This window comes from Peromyscus eremicus, chromosome 17 (assembly GCF_949786415.1).
Source record: "Peromyscus eremicus chromosome 17, PerEre_H2_v1, whole genome shotgun sequence".
Classification (NCBI taxonomy): domain Eukaryota; kingdom Metazoa; phylum Chordata; class Mammalia; order Rodentia; family Cricetidae; genus Peromyscus; species Peromyscus eremicus.
Window position 1 is genome coordinate 47412383 of NC_081433.1, and position 17110 is coordinate 47429492.

The 17110-nt window shown below is 36.3% G+C and overlaps 1 protein-coding gene across 1 annotated transcript in view; it reads right to left on the reverse strand.

Annotated features, from left to right (window-relative positions):
• Galntl6 (polypeptide N-acetylgalactosaminyltransferase like 6) overlaps nucleotides 1-17110 on the reverse strand; it is a 767544-nt gene that overhangs the window by 662519 nt on the left and 87915 nt on the right. Inside the window, exon 4 of the mRNA XM_059244461.1 lies at nucleotides 6960-7098. Coding sequence (XP_059100444.1) covers nucleotides 6960-7098 — 139 coding nt within the window. The remainder of the gene's footprint in view (nucleotides 1-6959; nucleotides 7099-17110) is intronic.

Sequence of the window (17110 nt, forward strand, 5' to 3'; positions counted from 1 at the left end):
TTTTGTGTTTGGGTGAATGTTTTGTAGATATCTGTTATGTCTACTTGAGTCATAACATCTTTTAGTTCTGTTATTTCTCTGTTTAGTTTCTGTCTGGTATTAAAGTTTCCCACTTTTATTGTGTGAGGTTCTATGTGTGATTTAAGCTTTAGTAATTTTTTTGACAAATGTGAATACCCTTATATTTGGGGAATAGTTGTTCAGAATTAAGACACCATCTTGGTGGATTTTTTTTTTTTTTTGATGAGTAGGGAATGCCCTTCTCCATCTCTTTTGATTAATTTTGGTTGGAAGTCCATTTTGATAGATATGAGGATAGTTATACCAACTTGCTTCTTAGGTCCATTTGCTTTTAAAATCTTTTTCTAGTCCTTTACTTTGAGTTAATTTCTGTCTTTGATGTTGACAGGCATTTCTTGTATGCAACAGAATGATAGATCTTATTTTTGTATCCAATCCATTAGCCTGTGTCTTTTTATTGACGAATTGAGTCCATTGATATTGAGGGATATTAATAATCAATGATTGTTAATTCTTGTTGTTGTTGTTGGTGGTGGTGTGTGTGTGTTTCCTTTCTTTGGTTTTTGCTGTTGTGAGATTATTTATTGACAATGTTTTTGTGGGTGTACTTAACTTCCTGGGCTTTGATTCTTCCTTCTAGTACCTTCTGTAGGGCTGGATTTGTGGATACATATTGTTTAAATTTGACTTTGTCATGGAATATCATACTTTCTCCATCTATGGTGATTGACAATTTTACTGAGTATAGTAGTATGGGCTGTTATCCTTATTCTCTTAGAGTCTGCAAGATATCAGTCCAGGTCCTTCTGGATTTTAGGGTCTCCATTGAGAAGTTGGGTGTGATTCCAAGAGGTCTGGCTATATGTTACTTGACCTTTTTCCCTTGCTAATTTCAACATTCTTTCTTTGTTCTATATGTTTAGTGTTTTGATTATTATGTGTGGAAGAAATTTTCTTTTCTGATCCAATCTATTTGGTGTTCTGTAAGCTTCTTTTACCTTTATAGGCACGTCCTTATTTTTGTTGGGAAAATTTTCCTTTATGAGTCTGTTAAACATATTTTCTGGGGGTTTGAGTTGAGTTTCTTCTCCTTCTTCTATTCCTATTATTCTTATGTTTGGTGACTCAGATTTCCTGGGTGTTTTGTGTTAGGGATATTTTATATTTATCATTTTCATTGACTAATGAATATATTTCCTCTACCATGTCTTAAATGCCTGAGATTCTCTCTTCCATCTCTTGTATTCTGTTGCTGATGCTTGCATCTGTAGTTCTTGTTCAATTTCCCAGATTTTCCATTTACAGGGTTCCTTCAGTTTGTTTTTTCCTTTATTGCTTCTATTTACATTTTCAGATCTTGAACAGTTTCCTTTATCTGTTTGTTTATTCTTGGTTTTCTTTTAGGGATTTATTGATTTCTTCCATTTTTTTTTGTCTTTTTAAAAAAATTTCTTTAAAGGATTTGTCCACATCCTCTTTAAGGACCTCTATCATCTTCATAAAGTAAAATTTCAGGTCATTTTCTTGTGTTTCAGATGTGTTAAATTGTTCAGGTCTTGCTGTTGTAGGATGTAGCTGTGTTCTGGTGTTCCTATATTGCCTTTTCTGTTATTGATTACGTTCTTACATGGTGTTTAGGTGTCTGGGTTCTGGATGATTATAGGTTTAGGTGTTTATTCCTGAGTTTGTCTGTGTTAGATGAATATTTTATTCCTTGGTTTCTCCTTCTTCTCTGGTCATATGGCCTAAATGACCAAGGGTTTTAATCACTAATATGCCTTCCGGTCTAGGAGGGTGTCCCCTCTCATGTTTTGGGGGCTAGAGGTCCTTAGATTTGGATGGGCCTCTGGTAAAGCTAAAGTCTTCTTCTGAAGTTGTAGACCAAGATATGGAGCCCAGAGAATGGGGTACAGACCTAGGTACCTAGATCTGGTCTGGCCTCTGGGGTCTCTAGGACCAGCCTGGCCTCCAGTACAGCTGTTTTTGCTGGGGTCCCCTAGATTCAGCCTGTGTCCCAGTAAAGCTGAAGTCTTTTCCTGAAGTTGTAGACTAGTATATGGAGTCCAGGTTGGGGTTTTGGGGGCAAGTGTGTGTGTGTGTGTGTGTGTGTGTGTGTGTGTGTGTGTGTGTACGCGCACAGTCTGGGGTTGTTGAGCAGGCTTTAAAGGAGTTTTGTGGGTAGTGGGCAGTGTCTTACCTGGGGTTCCTAGGAACAACCTGGCCTCCAGTAAGGCTGCTAGGGCTGTGGGCTCTAGTATGGAGCTCAGGATATAGGTATAGTCTAGGGTTATTGGGCTGGTTTTAAGAAGTGTTAGCTTGTGGCGGACAGTGCCTTACCTGGGGTTCCTAGATCCTGCCTGGTCTCTAGTAGAGCCGAAGGCTTCTTCCAAAGTATTAGACTGGGATATGGGGCCAAGGGGAGGAGGTGTATTCTGTGGTGGTTGGACAGGCTTAAAGGAGTTTAGCGGTGGTGAGTGGTGTCTTCCCTGGGGTCCTTAGGACTACTCTATCTTCTGGTATAGCTGCCAGGACTGTGGGCCCTACTGTGGAGCCCAGGGGGAGGAGTGCAGTTGGTACAGTCTGTCTTTTTACATCCTCAGTTGCACATTAAATAAGATGTTCTACATAATGCAAAGCATATGTGTGACATCCATACAGGTGTCTAAATATGAAGGTAAGACATAATTAATATTCTTATGGGGAAAAATTTAAATGTGTTATTATGAAGCCAAGCCACTATGATAACTACTGACTGGACATCTGTCACACAAATGCCCTCATATCTTATCAGCATTGTATGAAATGAAATAAAAAATAAACAAAAGATATAAAGAGAGATTCTAGACATTGAGCATACAGCCATGACAAGGAGGTGGGTGGTTAAAATGTACAGATTATATAGATTATACTTTGAAAACATACAGAATAATAGTCTGGAAAAATAGAGAGAGCTTAGACAATACCAAAGCAGAGATAATATAACTGTTCATAAAACATGGAGATGATTTAAAAATGGAAAATGAGTTTAAAAAATAAACCTAAATGGAAAAAAACCTTGAAATAATTTAATTACTAGGATATAAGTAAGACACACCAAATTATTGCCCACTACCATTTGACGTTACTACATTCATGGTTCCAAGACCATGGTTCTGTTATTGTCTGTGACATATCTGTTATTGTTTAAGACATACATAATCAAACCTGGGTATTAGCTTTGATAATAGTAGGAAAGGATGGAATAAGAAATATAAAAGAATACATCCTTGCAGACTGAGATTTCTAAAGTAACTGATCATGAATTATTGTAAACAAATATGTACACTAAACATAGCAAATCACCCAGAACACAAGCTGTCTAAGGGTGAGCATGTGAACAGGTGCATAGATCAGCGGTGGATGCCAGAAGCACACATACTGGGAGCTTATGAACTGCAGTGAAGAATAAGCTAAGAAAAGCTGCAAAATAATATTTTCACAACATTTTTTTAAATCCCAGAAAAAAAAACCCTTTTGTAATGGCACTGCAAGATGGCACAAAGTTTCTTTAAACTGTCATGTTTTAAAATCAACCAAATCTTGCACCCTGTTTTACAGACTGAATCAATACAAACAAACTATGGTCAGTTAGCCGCAGAATAGTTAAACTAATAATCCTGAAATATGTGTTAATTGGATTTTGTAATTTCTAGGATCATTTGGGTAGAGCCTTTTGGTGTTACTGTCAAATTCATGTCCATTTGGGAGTCACAGGGAACCCAGAAGCATAGAACTTTAAGCAGTGTGGATCCTTCCTGCAAGACATTAGCTTGCATTTTTTTTCCTGCAGATGAGACTCTCACAAAGTCAGCGGGGAGCATCAGGGTTCTCTTAGTGCCCTTTTGAGAATCAGATATGGACTGAAGTCAAGTTAAGCTGTCATGGTCATTTCTAAATGCCTTCCTGATATACAGTCTCTGCTAGTGTTTGCTTTATCTTTTTGTTTGATATCATTTTACTCCATGGCATTTGACCTTTTTCAGAATCCAGCTTCAGTAATGAAGTAGGACTGTGGTAAGAGTAGCCACTGTTTGCTTCCTTAACATTTGGAATAATATTTTTTTGATAATCTAAGCTCAGTGGGTATAATAAAATATCAAATTAGTTTTGTTCTTACTTTTCAGGATCGTGTAAGGATATATTTTTCTAAGGTTGTGGTTACACTAAAAATATGCTCTAAAAATAACAGTCTATCAACTTTCCTCAGAAGCTTTCTGCTGTTTCCAACTGTAACACTTTCCACTCGAATGCACCTTAATAGGTTGGGAATGTTGGAGGAGAAAGAAGGTAAAAGGAAATTATTGTCTGAGCATATTTATTATGCCAACAATGCAGCTTATTCATCTTTGATGGAGCGCAATTAGACATAGAATTTCTCATAACAAGAAATGTTTTGGTCAGTGGGAACTGCTACAGATAATTGTAAATAACTTGAGAATAATTTGTTTGGATAAAAGGCCGAGGACAATATATAGAGTTTTCAGTTTAGGAAAAATTTTATTTGCACTTCACATTAATCCTCTACTTAAGGATATTAGAAAAATCTAATTTACCACAGGTTCTGATGAAAAACGCAATAATTATTATATTTGCCAAATAAATTAATGAAGTAGTGATGGAAATAAAATAATAGCTTCCTAAAGCATAAGATATTTTTTCTCTTAAGTGTCAATTATCTTGAAACAACACTGAGCTTTACTTACTTACAATTCTCATTTAATTTATAGCTCTAATCTCGGTTTTTCTTAGTTTCTGTTATTTTTGTCTCCTTCCTTCTTCCACTTTCTCTCCCTCCCTCTCCTTTCCTCTCTCATACAAGTGTTTCTTAGGGGAGACTGCGGTGGGGGCTCCTGTGGAGTGGAATAGATGCTAAGGAGTTGAAAATCTTGCTCACATCCAATGTTGTTACAGTTTTTTAGCTTTCTTAAATGCCCAGAAAACCACAAAAGATTCCATCCCCTTATAATTAACAATTTAAAGATAAGGTTGAGGTCATCATTATAGACAGGTGAACTCCAGAGGATTACATGCAGCAGCATTCCTGTATCAGTTTATACAATGTAACTCTCTGTCAATTGTCAAACCACAAACAATTCATAAAGTGCCATGGAATTGAAGAAGAAACTACCACCATGTAATCGCTCATTCTGATCACTCTTTATGGAAATATTAGGTCAAGGACCCAAAGTAATGTTGGCTTTAAAAAGTAGTCCATTGAAGGTGCATATCCAAACAGAGAAAAAAATGTTTCTCTCCAACCCATAATATGTAGATGATGAAAGATAAAAAGTGTGAACATCTTCTAAAAACATTTTGTTTTAAATGAAGGTAATACAGTCAATGAATATGCATTAATTTTCAGAGTCTGTATTATGGTTTAGATTCAAAATGTTGGTTACAAGCTCATGTGTTTGAACATTTGATCTCTAGAGATGGCACTGTTTTGGGAAGTTGTAGATCCTTTAGGAAGCAGGATTTTGGCAGAGGAAACTGGACATGGGCCTTGCACTTTATAACCTGGTTCAAGTTCATGCCCCAGCTCTGCTTGGGGGAGGTCACTAAGATGTAGCTATGTTCCTGCTGCCCAGATGTGTGCATGCTCATTACTGAGGAGGAGAATGATGACTCCCATGCAGCTGTAGGTTGCTCCTGCTGCGATTCTTTTTCTGCTGTGGTAGGCTTCATCACCTCAGAACTCCAGCCTTACCCCCTTACTTTGCTTTTTGCCATTTTTTTTTAAATTGCAGCAATGAGTAAGGTTGGCATTCTTTTAGAATTTCAAAAATTATTTAATTTTAATTAGATACACTTAACCTTACAAAACATGAAATTTTTAATCCAAATGATTAATGTGACACTTTGGTTACATATACCATAGTGATACGCAGTAAATGTAAAAACATCAGGTGAGAGAGCTGGCCCTGGGGTCTCCAGACTAGAAGAGCTACCTGTGACCCTCACATGCTGCAGCACACAAGAAAGCAGCAGCCTCTACTTCCCATCAGGGCAGCACCCTAGAGCTGAGGGCTTGAGAGCAGGAGAGCTGACCCCGCCGCCGCCTCCTTCCCTTTTATGCCCCATACAGCAATAGGAAGAGAGGGTCCTACACCTTACCAGGACAGTAGAGCTGGCCCTGGTGACATGATTTCGGGAGTGGATCTGAGGGCCTGGGCAAGAGAACTGGCCCCATCCTTACAGCAGGCTGCACTGGGTGAGCTGACAAAAATATTGAAGCCGTTTTCCCTGTAAGCTGAGTCATCACGGTCCTCTTCAGTAAAAGGATATGGTTTGCCATGTTCACCTTTCCCAAAGCAGTTGCTGGAGAGCTCACTGTGATGAGAAAAAGCTAAGGTACTTACTGACCTAGTTACCACCCAGGCCCAGAACCCGGGCTGTGAGTTGGCCGACCCTAACATTCCCTGAATCCATGAACTATTGGAGTATGTGAAGGGGATGAACCTATGCATCCAAAACAGCAGGATCTCCATGACACAGGACAACAACAGGATCTCCAAGAGGAGCCCTAGTGAGAGCCCATTATGGCTGGTGTAGCAGAAACCAGAGGCCTTGAGTCAGACCAATGACATTTGGCAATGAGCAGTTGTATGGACTAAAGGGTAAACTGTGTGCCTCAATGGGCCACACTACAACTTCCACGACAAGATTCTTTGTTACTTTGTTTTTGCTTTTGTATTTGGATTTAGGTTTTCCTTTTAAATTTGGTTTTCATTTTTTTGCGGGGGGGAGTTACAAAGGCAGAGGGCAGCTAGGAAGAGATGAGGAGATAAGTGGGATCAGAATGCAAGATGTGAAATCCACAAAGAATCAATAAAAGGTTAAAAAAAATAATAACGCAAAATAACCAAAGAAACAATCACACTTGGCATGTTCATACTTACTTAGCGTGACGGATGTCTGGCAGAGACCTCTCTAAAGCAATATTGTTGCTGACAAAAATATTGAAGCCATTTTCCCTGTAAGCTGAGTCATCACGGTCCTCTTCAGTAAGAGGATATGGTTTGCCATGTTCTCCTTTCCCTACAAAGGAAAAAAAATAAAGTTTTCATCTGAAAAAAATCTATTTCGTATTCTACAACAGATATCCATCCATTGATAATATATAATGAAAATGTACGATTTATACACTCTAGCATAGTTGTTAGCCTTGATGAAAAATTGAAGGCGTGACATATGCAGGAAAATGAGCTGAAAACTATTCTATTAAGCAAATAAAGTAATTCCCAGAATGACAAATACTTTCCTCTTCTATGTAGGTCTTTAGATTTTAATTTTTATATGTGTATGAAAGTGCACCTGTAGGTGCACGTATACAAGTGTGTGCATGTGGATGCTGGACATTGCCATCACAAGTTGTTGCTCTGTCTTACACACTGATGTAAGTTTTCTAGCAGAACTTACCACGAGCCTCTACACACGCACACATAGGCATCTGCATACATGCCTGTGCCTACTTGTAAGGAAACCCCATACTAAGATGTGCGCCATAAACATACATATTCATAAAAAGTCAGGACAGTAGTAGAGATATTGTCAGCCTCTTCCTTCCTTTGCACATTTGAAGATTTTCATGTTATGCAACTGAGACTGAAAATTCAGTAAAGCTAATGTTTAGTATCTGAAATTGACATTTGTCATTGAACATAATCTGTTAAAGAGTAACTGGTATCAATCTTATAATATGGGCTATTTAGCAAAATAACTCGACTGTGTTTTTGAGACATTGAGTTTATTATATTTTCTTGTGGTATTCCATGGTTATATATATTTTTATATAATCTTATATTTATTTATTAAAGCTTCATTATAATGGATTTGCAAACAAAAAATCACAACAACATCAACTAGCCCCAAAGTCTATACATCTCAATGGACATCTAGAGTTAGAACAGCCCTTCTGAAACTTTGGAGTTTCATATTGGATTTTACACTTCACTGTTCAATGTCTTCATTCACCTGTTCACCACCAAAAAATGAAAATACGACAAAGTTAAAATTAGAAAAACAGCAAGTTTTTTTGTTTTTGTTTTGGTTTTAAAAACCTTCTTTCATGTCTCCTGTCTATAACTTGCATTCAGATGCCAAGGAAGGGCTGTTTACACATAGCAATCATTTCTGAAGCAATGTTCCTTTGAATTTCATTGGGATTTCATATGACTTTTCCTTATGTGTGTGTGTGTGTGTGTGTGTGTGTGTGTGTGTGTGTGTGTTGTATAGTATGTTACAGCTTTTTTTTCCTGTATATTATTCTCAATGCTCCTTGCTGGTTTTTATACTTTCTTGTTAGCTGTTCATTTTTAAGTCTCATTGTCTCTCATACAGTTTTTAAATCGCCAAAGTTTTACAAGACTACAATATTTTTCTTTCATGTGGTAGAATTCATGTTGCCTCTTCTTGAATGAAGTACAGATTTCTCATTTTATTCTGTAACTTATAATACATAACAATTTCTATATGTACGTGCTCTCGTCTGACTTAAATGTGATTGCTTCAAAGAACTGCAAAGATGAGTGTGAACATGTATTTGTAAGTGTGTGTAGGTATGAATCCATTATTAATAGAGAATCCTCTGCTGTGTTATAATACTACTTTATATTAACAGAATATTAAAGTTTAAAATCTTTAAAGAATTTTATATTTTTTTACCTTATTAATATGTTTTACAAACATTCTTGATTTTAATGACCAGAATTCATTTTGAGGGGGCTTGGGAAATTCAGTTTCTGTATCAAAGTTATACTCCAAAAATAACATCAAAAGGCATCCTTTTTAGCTTCTTGTATCCTCCCTGTGACAGTTCCTTTAGTAGGGCAGATGTCCACATCAAGCAGGGGAATTATAAGAAAGTGAACTTTTAAGAACAGGATGAAGCAGGACATGGTAGTGCAGGACTGTGATCATTGAACTCATAGGCCTGAAGCCAGTGGTGTCCTGGTTAAAGTCTAGCCTTAAAAAATCAATAATGATGATGATAATAATGATGATGATGATGATGATAATCATAATACAGACAGAAATTTTCTATACCTTAGGGAAATTTTTGAAGTGATTTTATGCTGAGCCCTAATAAACACGGAAGTGCTGAGGGTGTTGTTTAGATGGTAGAGTGCTTGCTTAGCATCCATATGGCTCTGGGTCTGATCTCTGACATTGCATTACTGGGAATGGAAGGACTCACAACCAGTCTGGGTGCTAGGGTGTTGGAGGCAAAAGTGGCAGGTTGGAAGTTATCCTCTGTTACATGGGGAGTTTGAGTCTAGTCTGCTCTAGAGACCTTGACTCAAACAACAAGACACACAAAATGCCACCCTCCACCCAGCCACCCCAATAAAAACAAAATCCTGATATTTTTGCCTCTGCTCCTATTTTATTTTTAGGAAAGATGTCACTTTATTATTTTCTAAACTAAATAGAAATTAAAAAGTCAGTGAGAAATTTCATGTGCAAAGCATCATGCTGAAATATTTTATGTGCGTTTAACTCAATGTAATTATGCAGCAAAATATGAGTTGTTCTGTCCAAGTTACATGTGAATAAAACAAGAATAAAAACTACTTTCATTAAACATATCCACGACTGAGAAACTTTTAAATCTGGAAATCTCTCTTCTATAGAATGTCCAAATTAACAGCAGAGGGATTTTGAACTATGTGAGACCTGATACAACTAAGTTTATACTTCATTCTATAAATTGTACTTAGGAAGAAAAGTAAGAAAAAGTACTGCTTTTGTTTTCTAGACTGTCCCCCGAAAGTAAAAGGCTAATTATCATATTTGAAAATTTTATATGTAATTACTAAGTCCTAACTGAAATATGCAAATAACCCTGCTTTTCTTTTCACACTTTTAGAGATGTTTTTAAGACCATGGCTTCTAATTCAGCCACTTTGTAGGCTCCAGATATAGACAATGTATAGTGATGTCATCATTAGAACACCTGTTAAAAAATTCATTTTCTCTGTGTGACAACTTGGTGTTTAGACTGGTAAGCAAAGACCCCAAAAGCAAAGGTTGTCAAAGAAATGAGTGACTCTTTAACATTATGTAACAAGTCAAGTACATTAATTTAAATGGCATCTTAGAAATTTTGTATTGAATTTGTTAAATTAGGTCTAAAAATATTGCATTCTTATACATGAAGGCAGAGATTTTATTGCAGATGTTATAAAGTTTTACTATTTACATCCATGCCATCCCCTGAGTTTGCATTTCTTTTGTTAAAAAAATGCAACAGCCGGGCGGTGGTGGCGTACGCCTTTAATCCCAGCACTCGGGAGGCAGAGCCAGGCGGATTTCTGTGAGTTCGAGGCCAGCCTGGTCTCCAAAGCGAGTTCCAGGAAAGGCGCAAAGCTACACAGAGAAACCCTGTCTTGAAAAACCAAAAAAAAAAAAAAAAAAAAAAAAAAAAGAAAAATTGCAACAAACAACAACAAAAAGAAAACCCAGACACATGCAAAACCCAGTGAAACAAAACGAAACAAAAATTCAAATGAAAATAATAAATTAAGTGCTACAATATTAAAAATATTTATTATTATTATTATGAACCCATAGTTTTACCTATTTTGAAATACTAATACACTATAATGCAACTCATTATAAAAATTGTGTATTCAGGTACCTTCTTTAAATTATGAAATACTGCATCAGTCACCATTTTTAAAATAATATAAAAAGTAAATGTGATATTTCAAATCATCAAGGCATGAAATTAAAAACCATGGGTCAATGTATAAGTTTCAAACAGAAAAGAGTTTTCCAGTATGTAACTGATGCTGTGTACTCAAAGGAGATATTGGCCACTTAAACAGGAAATTTATGCTGATTTTTTTTTCGTAATACACCTGGTATTTGTCTCCTGGCTAAAATGGCGTTAGTATGACTGTCTTGTAGATTGCTGTGACTATCAATTTGGGATGTGTATTGATTGTGTACTATGCGCACCACTAGGTAAGGAAATTGAAAATATACACAGTATCATGCCAGACCTGAGAGAGCTGGGAACATACTATGATTAGGAAGATAAGGGCAAATTTATTAAATGACTGCTTTGAGAAGAAAACCTGGCGTGTGTAGAATTAAATACAGTGGAAAAACAAACAAACAAACAAAATTTGATGAACTGAAGAGCCTGGTCTAGGCTAACTGGGGAAGGAGAGTTGCAGCTCAAGTTATACGAAGAGCAGAGGGTGCGAACCCTCTTTTTTTTTTTTTTTTTTTTTTTTGGTTTTTCGAGACAGGGTTTCTCTGTGTAGCTTTGCGCCTTTCCTGGGACTCACTTGGTAGTCCAGGCTGGCCTCGAACTCACAGAGATCCGCCTGGCTCTGCCTCCCGAGTGCTGGGATTAAAGGCGTGCGCCACCACTGCCCAGCGAGAACCCTCTTTTAAAGGGCTAGGGCTGGAGACATTTTACAATTTTACATAACAAGAAACTGGGATAATTGAATTGTGCAAACTCAACATTGAAATGCAGTGCTGAGCAAATATTTAATAAATCTATTTTACAAGACAGATCTGCTAACATTGAATACTGAGAATAAGATAGGCTTAGGTCCCAGGAAGGATCCTACTGACACTTTAAGTTATTCAAACTGTTCCTTCTGAGCAAGTAGCGTAAGGATAATATAGGAAACCAGTGAGGGTGTGTAGACGAATTTCTATACGGTCTTATTAAGTAAGAAATGCAGAGCCAAATATAGGGGTGAAAGCCTTAGAGATCAGGGAAATAGTGAGAGACACCAGCTAGCCTTAACTCACCAGGCCACCGAAGCTTCCCAAGAGCTACTTTTTATCTACCGAGGTTTTTGTTGCCTTGCTGTTCTGCCTTCTCATTGGCCCTTAGTGCAGCTACCTCACTTCCTTGTCACTGCCTGTCTGTACAGACCTCCAGGTCTCTATGGTTGGTACTGGGATTAAAGGCATGTGTCAACACGCTTGGCTGTTTCCTGGTGTGTCCTTGAACACACAGAGACTCTGCTTGCCATGTGATCAGATTAAGGGCATGTGCTACCACTGCCTGACTTTTGTTTATGGCTGGCTATGTCCTCTGATCTCCAAGCAAACTTTATTTATAAACATACAAATAAAATATCACCACAAGGTGAGCAACTGGGAAACTAAAAAATCCATGAATGTTGGTGCCAACCAACTTTGCTCATTTGTAGAGATCTTTCATTATCTCTCCAACATAGACAAGAATTTCAAATACTATATGCAGACTTTTTTTCTAACTTTTCACTTCTTTTATTTTTTTCTCTTCCTCCTACTTCTTCACTGCCTCTCTCCTGTCCTTTTCTTTTTGCCCTTCCTTTTCCTCACCTTTGCCTTCTCCTTCAACCTCTCCTCTCTATTTCTCTCTCTCAGATGTAAACCATCCCTTCTCATTCTTGGTTCCTTTTTAAAGGACAGTCTCACTGTATAACCCTGGAACTCCCTATGCAGACCAGGCAAACCCAACCTTGTAGTGGTCCGCTTGTCTCTGTCTTATAACTTCTGGGACTGCAGGATTGTGCCAACCTTTATAGAGACAGCTGCTTTCTTTAACATATTACTATTGTGAATTAATGTTTTTATCTGCTTCATGAGAATGTACACTCTGAAAAAGCACAAAAGACTTTGCTGCTCGACAACATCTAAAAGGTGATTATCCCACAATAGGCACCAGTCTGTATTATATGGGGGGTAAACAAATGATGAGCTGCTGAGGATTTTGCCTCTATTTCCTGAAAGAAATGCAGTCATTTACTTCCCTGGAAGCAAATCTCGACCACTTTATTGGAGAAAGGGTTTGGGGATTCAATGATGATTATCAGAGTTACTATGTCGACATTAAAATTTGTCTGGACACAGAGAGGTTTCCTAGTGAGATCTGAGCTTGCTTTACGCAGCAGGACTTGACCACATTTGTGGTTATCAGGTGTTTGGAAGGTTCTGCATTTGGCTGGGCTAGGGGGAGGTCTTTTGCCCCACCCCTTGGCATTCCTATAAAAAGTCCTTTTGAAGAGACAGAAGGGGCAGGTGGATATTGATTCAGGTCCTCCAAAGCTATCTTGTGTTTCTGTCTGTCTTCTCCACACCATCTTTCTATCTAAATATTTCTTATCCCTCTCTCCTCAAGAATATCTTGAGAAAAAGTTGGAGCTGGCCTCCCACAAAAATTTAAGGGAAAAAAAATAAAAAATAGGATATTGGAATTTACAAACCAGTATAATGCTGTTAAGATAACTAAGGTCTGGGGCTGTTTGTGGGTGCAGAAGTTAGCTCACTGAGTGCTATTTGTTACACTCTCTAATTTTAGTAGAAATGGAAGAAAAATCACCAGCCCTTTATATATCATACACTTCCAATTGTCCCTATAAAGATGATAGACACCTGAGATGTGTGGAGAACCAATCTGATAAGGTGTTTTTCTTCTATTACTATTACTTAGAAGTAAGCTTTCACCATGTTGCCTAGTCTATCCCCAAACCCATGTGCCTTTGCATTTCCCTTTTACAGGCTCATGAGCAGTTGGAATAACAGGCTCCCACTCTCTTATCTGGCTTAAAGATACCCCCAGTCAAGTATACGAAGACTTAAATTCATAGTTACTTCTTTAAAAGTCAATTAAATCTGAATTCATTCAGATTAGAAATTTCTCCATCTTAAATGAATGAAACAGTTTTCTGCTTACATTAAACTTCTTCAGTTTTTATATCTGTTTTGTTTTCTTCAGTTCACCAAACGTTGAATACCTATACCTAAGCACTTAGCTATGTCACTAGTGAAATGAATAAGCAATTTCCATCATGCCCATTCACAGCAGGTGAGCAGTTTGCTTAGGTGGGACTCCCATTTCATGCCTCATTCACGGGTTGGTCTGTATCTTCTTGGAAGTAATCACTGAAGATTGATTTTATAAAAACTGCAGATTGAATATGAATATCAATAAAATACATTCACACAATATCATCTTACTCTTTGGGGAACCTAGTAAGTCATTCTATTCCTGAACTGTCATTAGATTGCCTCTAAATTTGCTTTAAATGTTCTTCTTTATTTTTTTTATTTGAGTAAACAACACATTTGTTTGAGGATGTCAGAGAGGGCTTTTTCTTTTTCACGCCAAAATATCTCATCATACTGGTTGTTCCTTTCCTAAAACATATTACAGTCAGAGCTCATAAACTATATATTTTTCTTACCGTGGTAGTGTATATGAAAGTAACTGAGTATCCGTGTACATCTGAGAGATGTACTGGTTGTGAAAGACATTGTGCCTATTAGAAAGTAGACACTGGGTATTTAATGTGTGTTTATGAAAGTTTGAATGTTGATCACTATTATATTCATCAAATTTGGTATATGAACATGTGCAAACCACCAGAAAAAGTCGTGAATTAATGCTCTAAAGTTTTTTTTAATTATCTTTGTGCGATAGAGAATGTATAAATCATCCTTAATTATAGTATTTTTATTACAATCATTTCAATTGCATCCTACAATTGTATTTTTTTTTTTTTTTTTGCAACCTCATCTCATGACATAGCATTTTATTTACTAGGGTATGATTTAGCAGAATTGGGAGGTTTTTTTGTTTGTTTTCTTTGTGTTTTGGTGTTTCAAGATAGGGTTTCTCCCTATATCCCTGGTTGTCCTGAATTTTGCTCTGTAGACCAGGCTGGCCTCAAACTCAAGATCTGCCTGCTGCTGACTCTTGAGTGTTGGGATTAAAGACATGTGCCACCATCTCCTAGACAAGGGTTCTTTTTTATTACAGCTTTTGAGAAAGGCTGGTAGAGAAACCGATGAATGGCTTTTCATGTTTTGTGTCAGGATAAGTGTGATATGTCCTAATTCCTGTACATACACAATTATTTAATCTTTGCTAATAGTTTGACCTCAGAGTGTGTGGAAATTTGCTACATAAATCAATGCATGCTTACTGTTACACATAAAATTCTCAATTAGGTATAAATCTGCAGAACTAGTTCAGCAATAGGAAGATCAAAAGGAACCAATCTTTCAAGAATAACGTGGGCTGTATATACATATCTTCTTTAGTATTTTACTAACAACTGTATTGTGGAACATTTAGTTATAAACTAAATATTGCTGTGAGATGAGGAGGCCATATTTAAAACAAAGTATCATAAGAATAATTTTTTTGTTCTTATATGTTTATTTATGAAGTATATGATCACGTTTTTTCCAGAAAATGTCATTCTTTATTTGTAAAGTAGAAATTTTTATTATTAGATTTTTTTGGTAAAAATAAATATAAAATATGACAGTAATAATTTTCTCCCAGTTGATGGTTATTTGATATTCTTGTAAGTTTTATGAAATACCAGCCATTAAAAACCTGGAACATACTTTGCATTTTAAAGTTTTGCTTTCTTTGTTTTGAGTACATGACAAGTCTCTGTTATTCCATTTTTCCTCTTTGGTAGTGAAGTGTGTAGACATTTTCTTCCAGCTCTAGACAACGTAAATTAGACAAGTGGCTATCTCCTTTGTCTTTCTAAATTTCCCCCTACTCTGCTCTTTTGATTCTTCATTATTTTTATTTTGCATTTATGTACTATCTTTAAAGGTTCACTGATTCACAGAATTAGTGAGGAGCAGAATGTCTGTTTATCTACCCACAAGACTACAGTGTTGATTGTTCTCCTGCCACAGCACAGCTTTGCTGATGTGTGTAGAGGGAGATCCTGAGTTGGAGATTAAACATCAAGACCCTAAGTTTCATATCAAACTTCCACTAAGAAACCACAGCTATGATGAGCTCTTTAACACTTCTTTCCTCAGCATTTTTATTTATGAAGGTAATAAGTGAGGCTAGGTAGATAATTAGTATTTTACTGTTCCCTCCAATCCTCTAATTGTTCCTTCCTATGTAATCACATTCTCTTGGATAATTCATATCACAATGCTAAACTTGATAATATTATGTGACATTCTTTTACTCTAAAATAATTATGTATTTAAAGCAATTATTAATATTCAGAGGAAAGCAATATAATTTATTCTTACAGTCTATGATTAAAAATATTGAGAGTCTGCTGTGAAACTAGGATATAAGATTCTTGTGGTCAGACTTCATTTCTCAAATGAATATATATATATATATATATATATACATATCACATATATCGAAATGAAATACAATCAGAGTGTAGAAAGCAAAGATTAAACTAAGGTGTAGGCACTCTGAAATATTTGATCATCAAAGATGTCATAATCTTTGCTATTCTGTTATCAAACTCTGCCAAAAGTGTTCTGTCTCATACTGAATTGAAAAAAAAAAAAAAACAAAAAACAAAAAAACAGTGGTGGATAAATTCAAAATCTTTTCTCAGAAAATAATACAATTTGTGATGTTTTAATTAAATAGTCAACATTCCTAATTTTTGAAGGAACTCAGTGAAATTACTCTATCCAGTTAATATGATCTAAAAGAAGAGATAAGAAGTCCCCATCTATAGTTGCAATAATTTTCCAAATAAAGCAGAAAAAATAAAGAGCATCCACCATAGAGAGCCAAATAGAAAAATACTTTTTAAAAATGAAAAAATAAAATAAATGTTAGAAAGGGAACTCATTGTTTTACAGTGGAATTTTGATGAAGAAAGCAAGTTTCTACTATTAATCAATTATTGGTGTAGGGGAAGGATGAACCAAAAATATTAATACATGAAAAAGTCACATGAGAACTCACTTTTATAAACTTATTAAAAAGAATTTAAAATAGACCTCAAATGGAAGTATTCTACATGGGTGGATGTTGATCCTAGACATCATGAATTATTAAAAACAAAATTTTAGTGTCAGATATGTGGCAAGAGTTGTTGATCAGAAAGACCTCAGAGGATCTCTAAACTATACAATTATGTAAATAACCTTAGTTTCCCAAAATACTAGATAATAAGACCTAATTGCTGAAAATACTGTACATCTTGATTGCAGAATACAATATATTGCCAAGACAGCAAGTCACCATTGCTTAAGACACCACCTACACAACTAATTGAACATGGAGAGGATGAGCTGG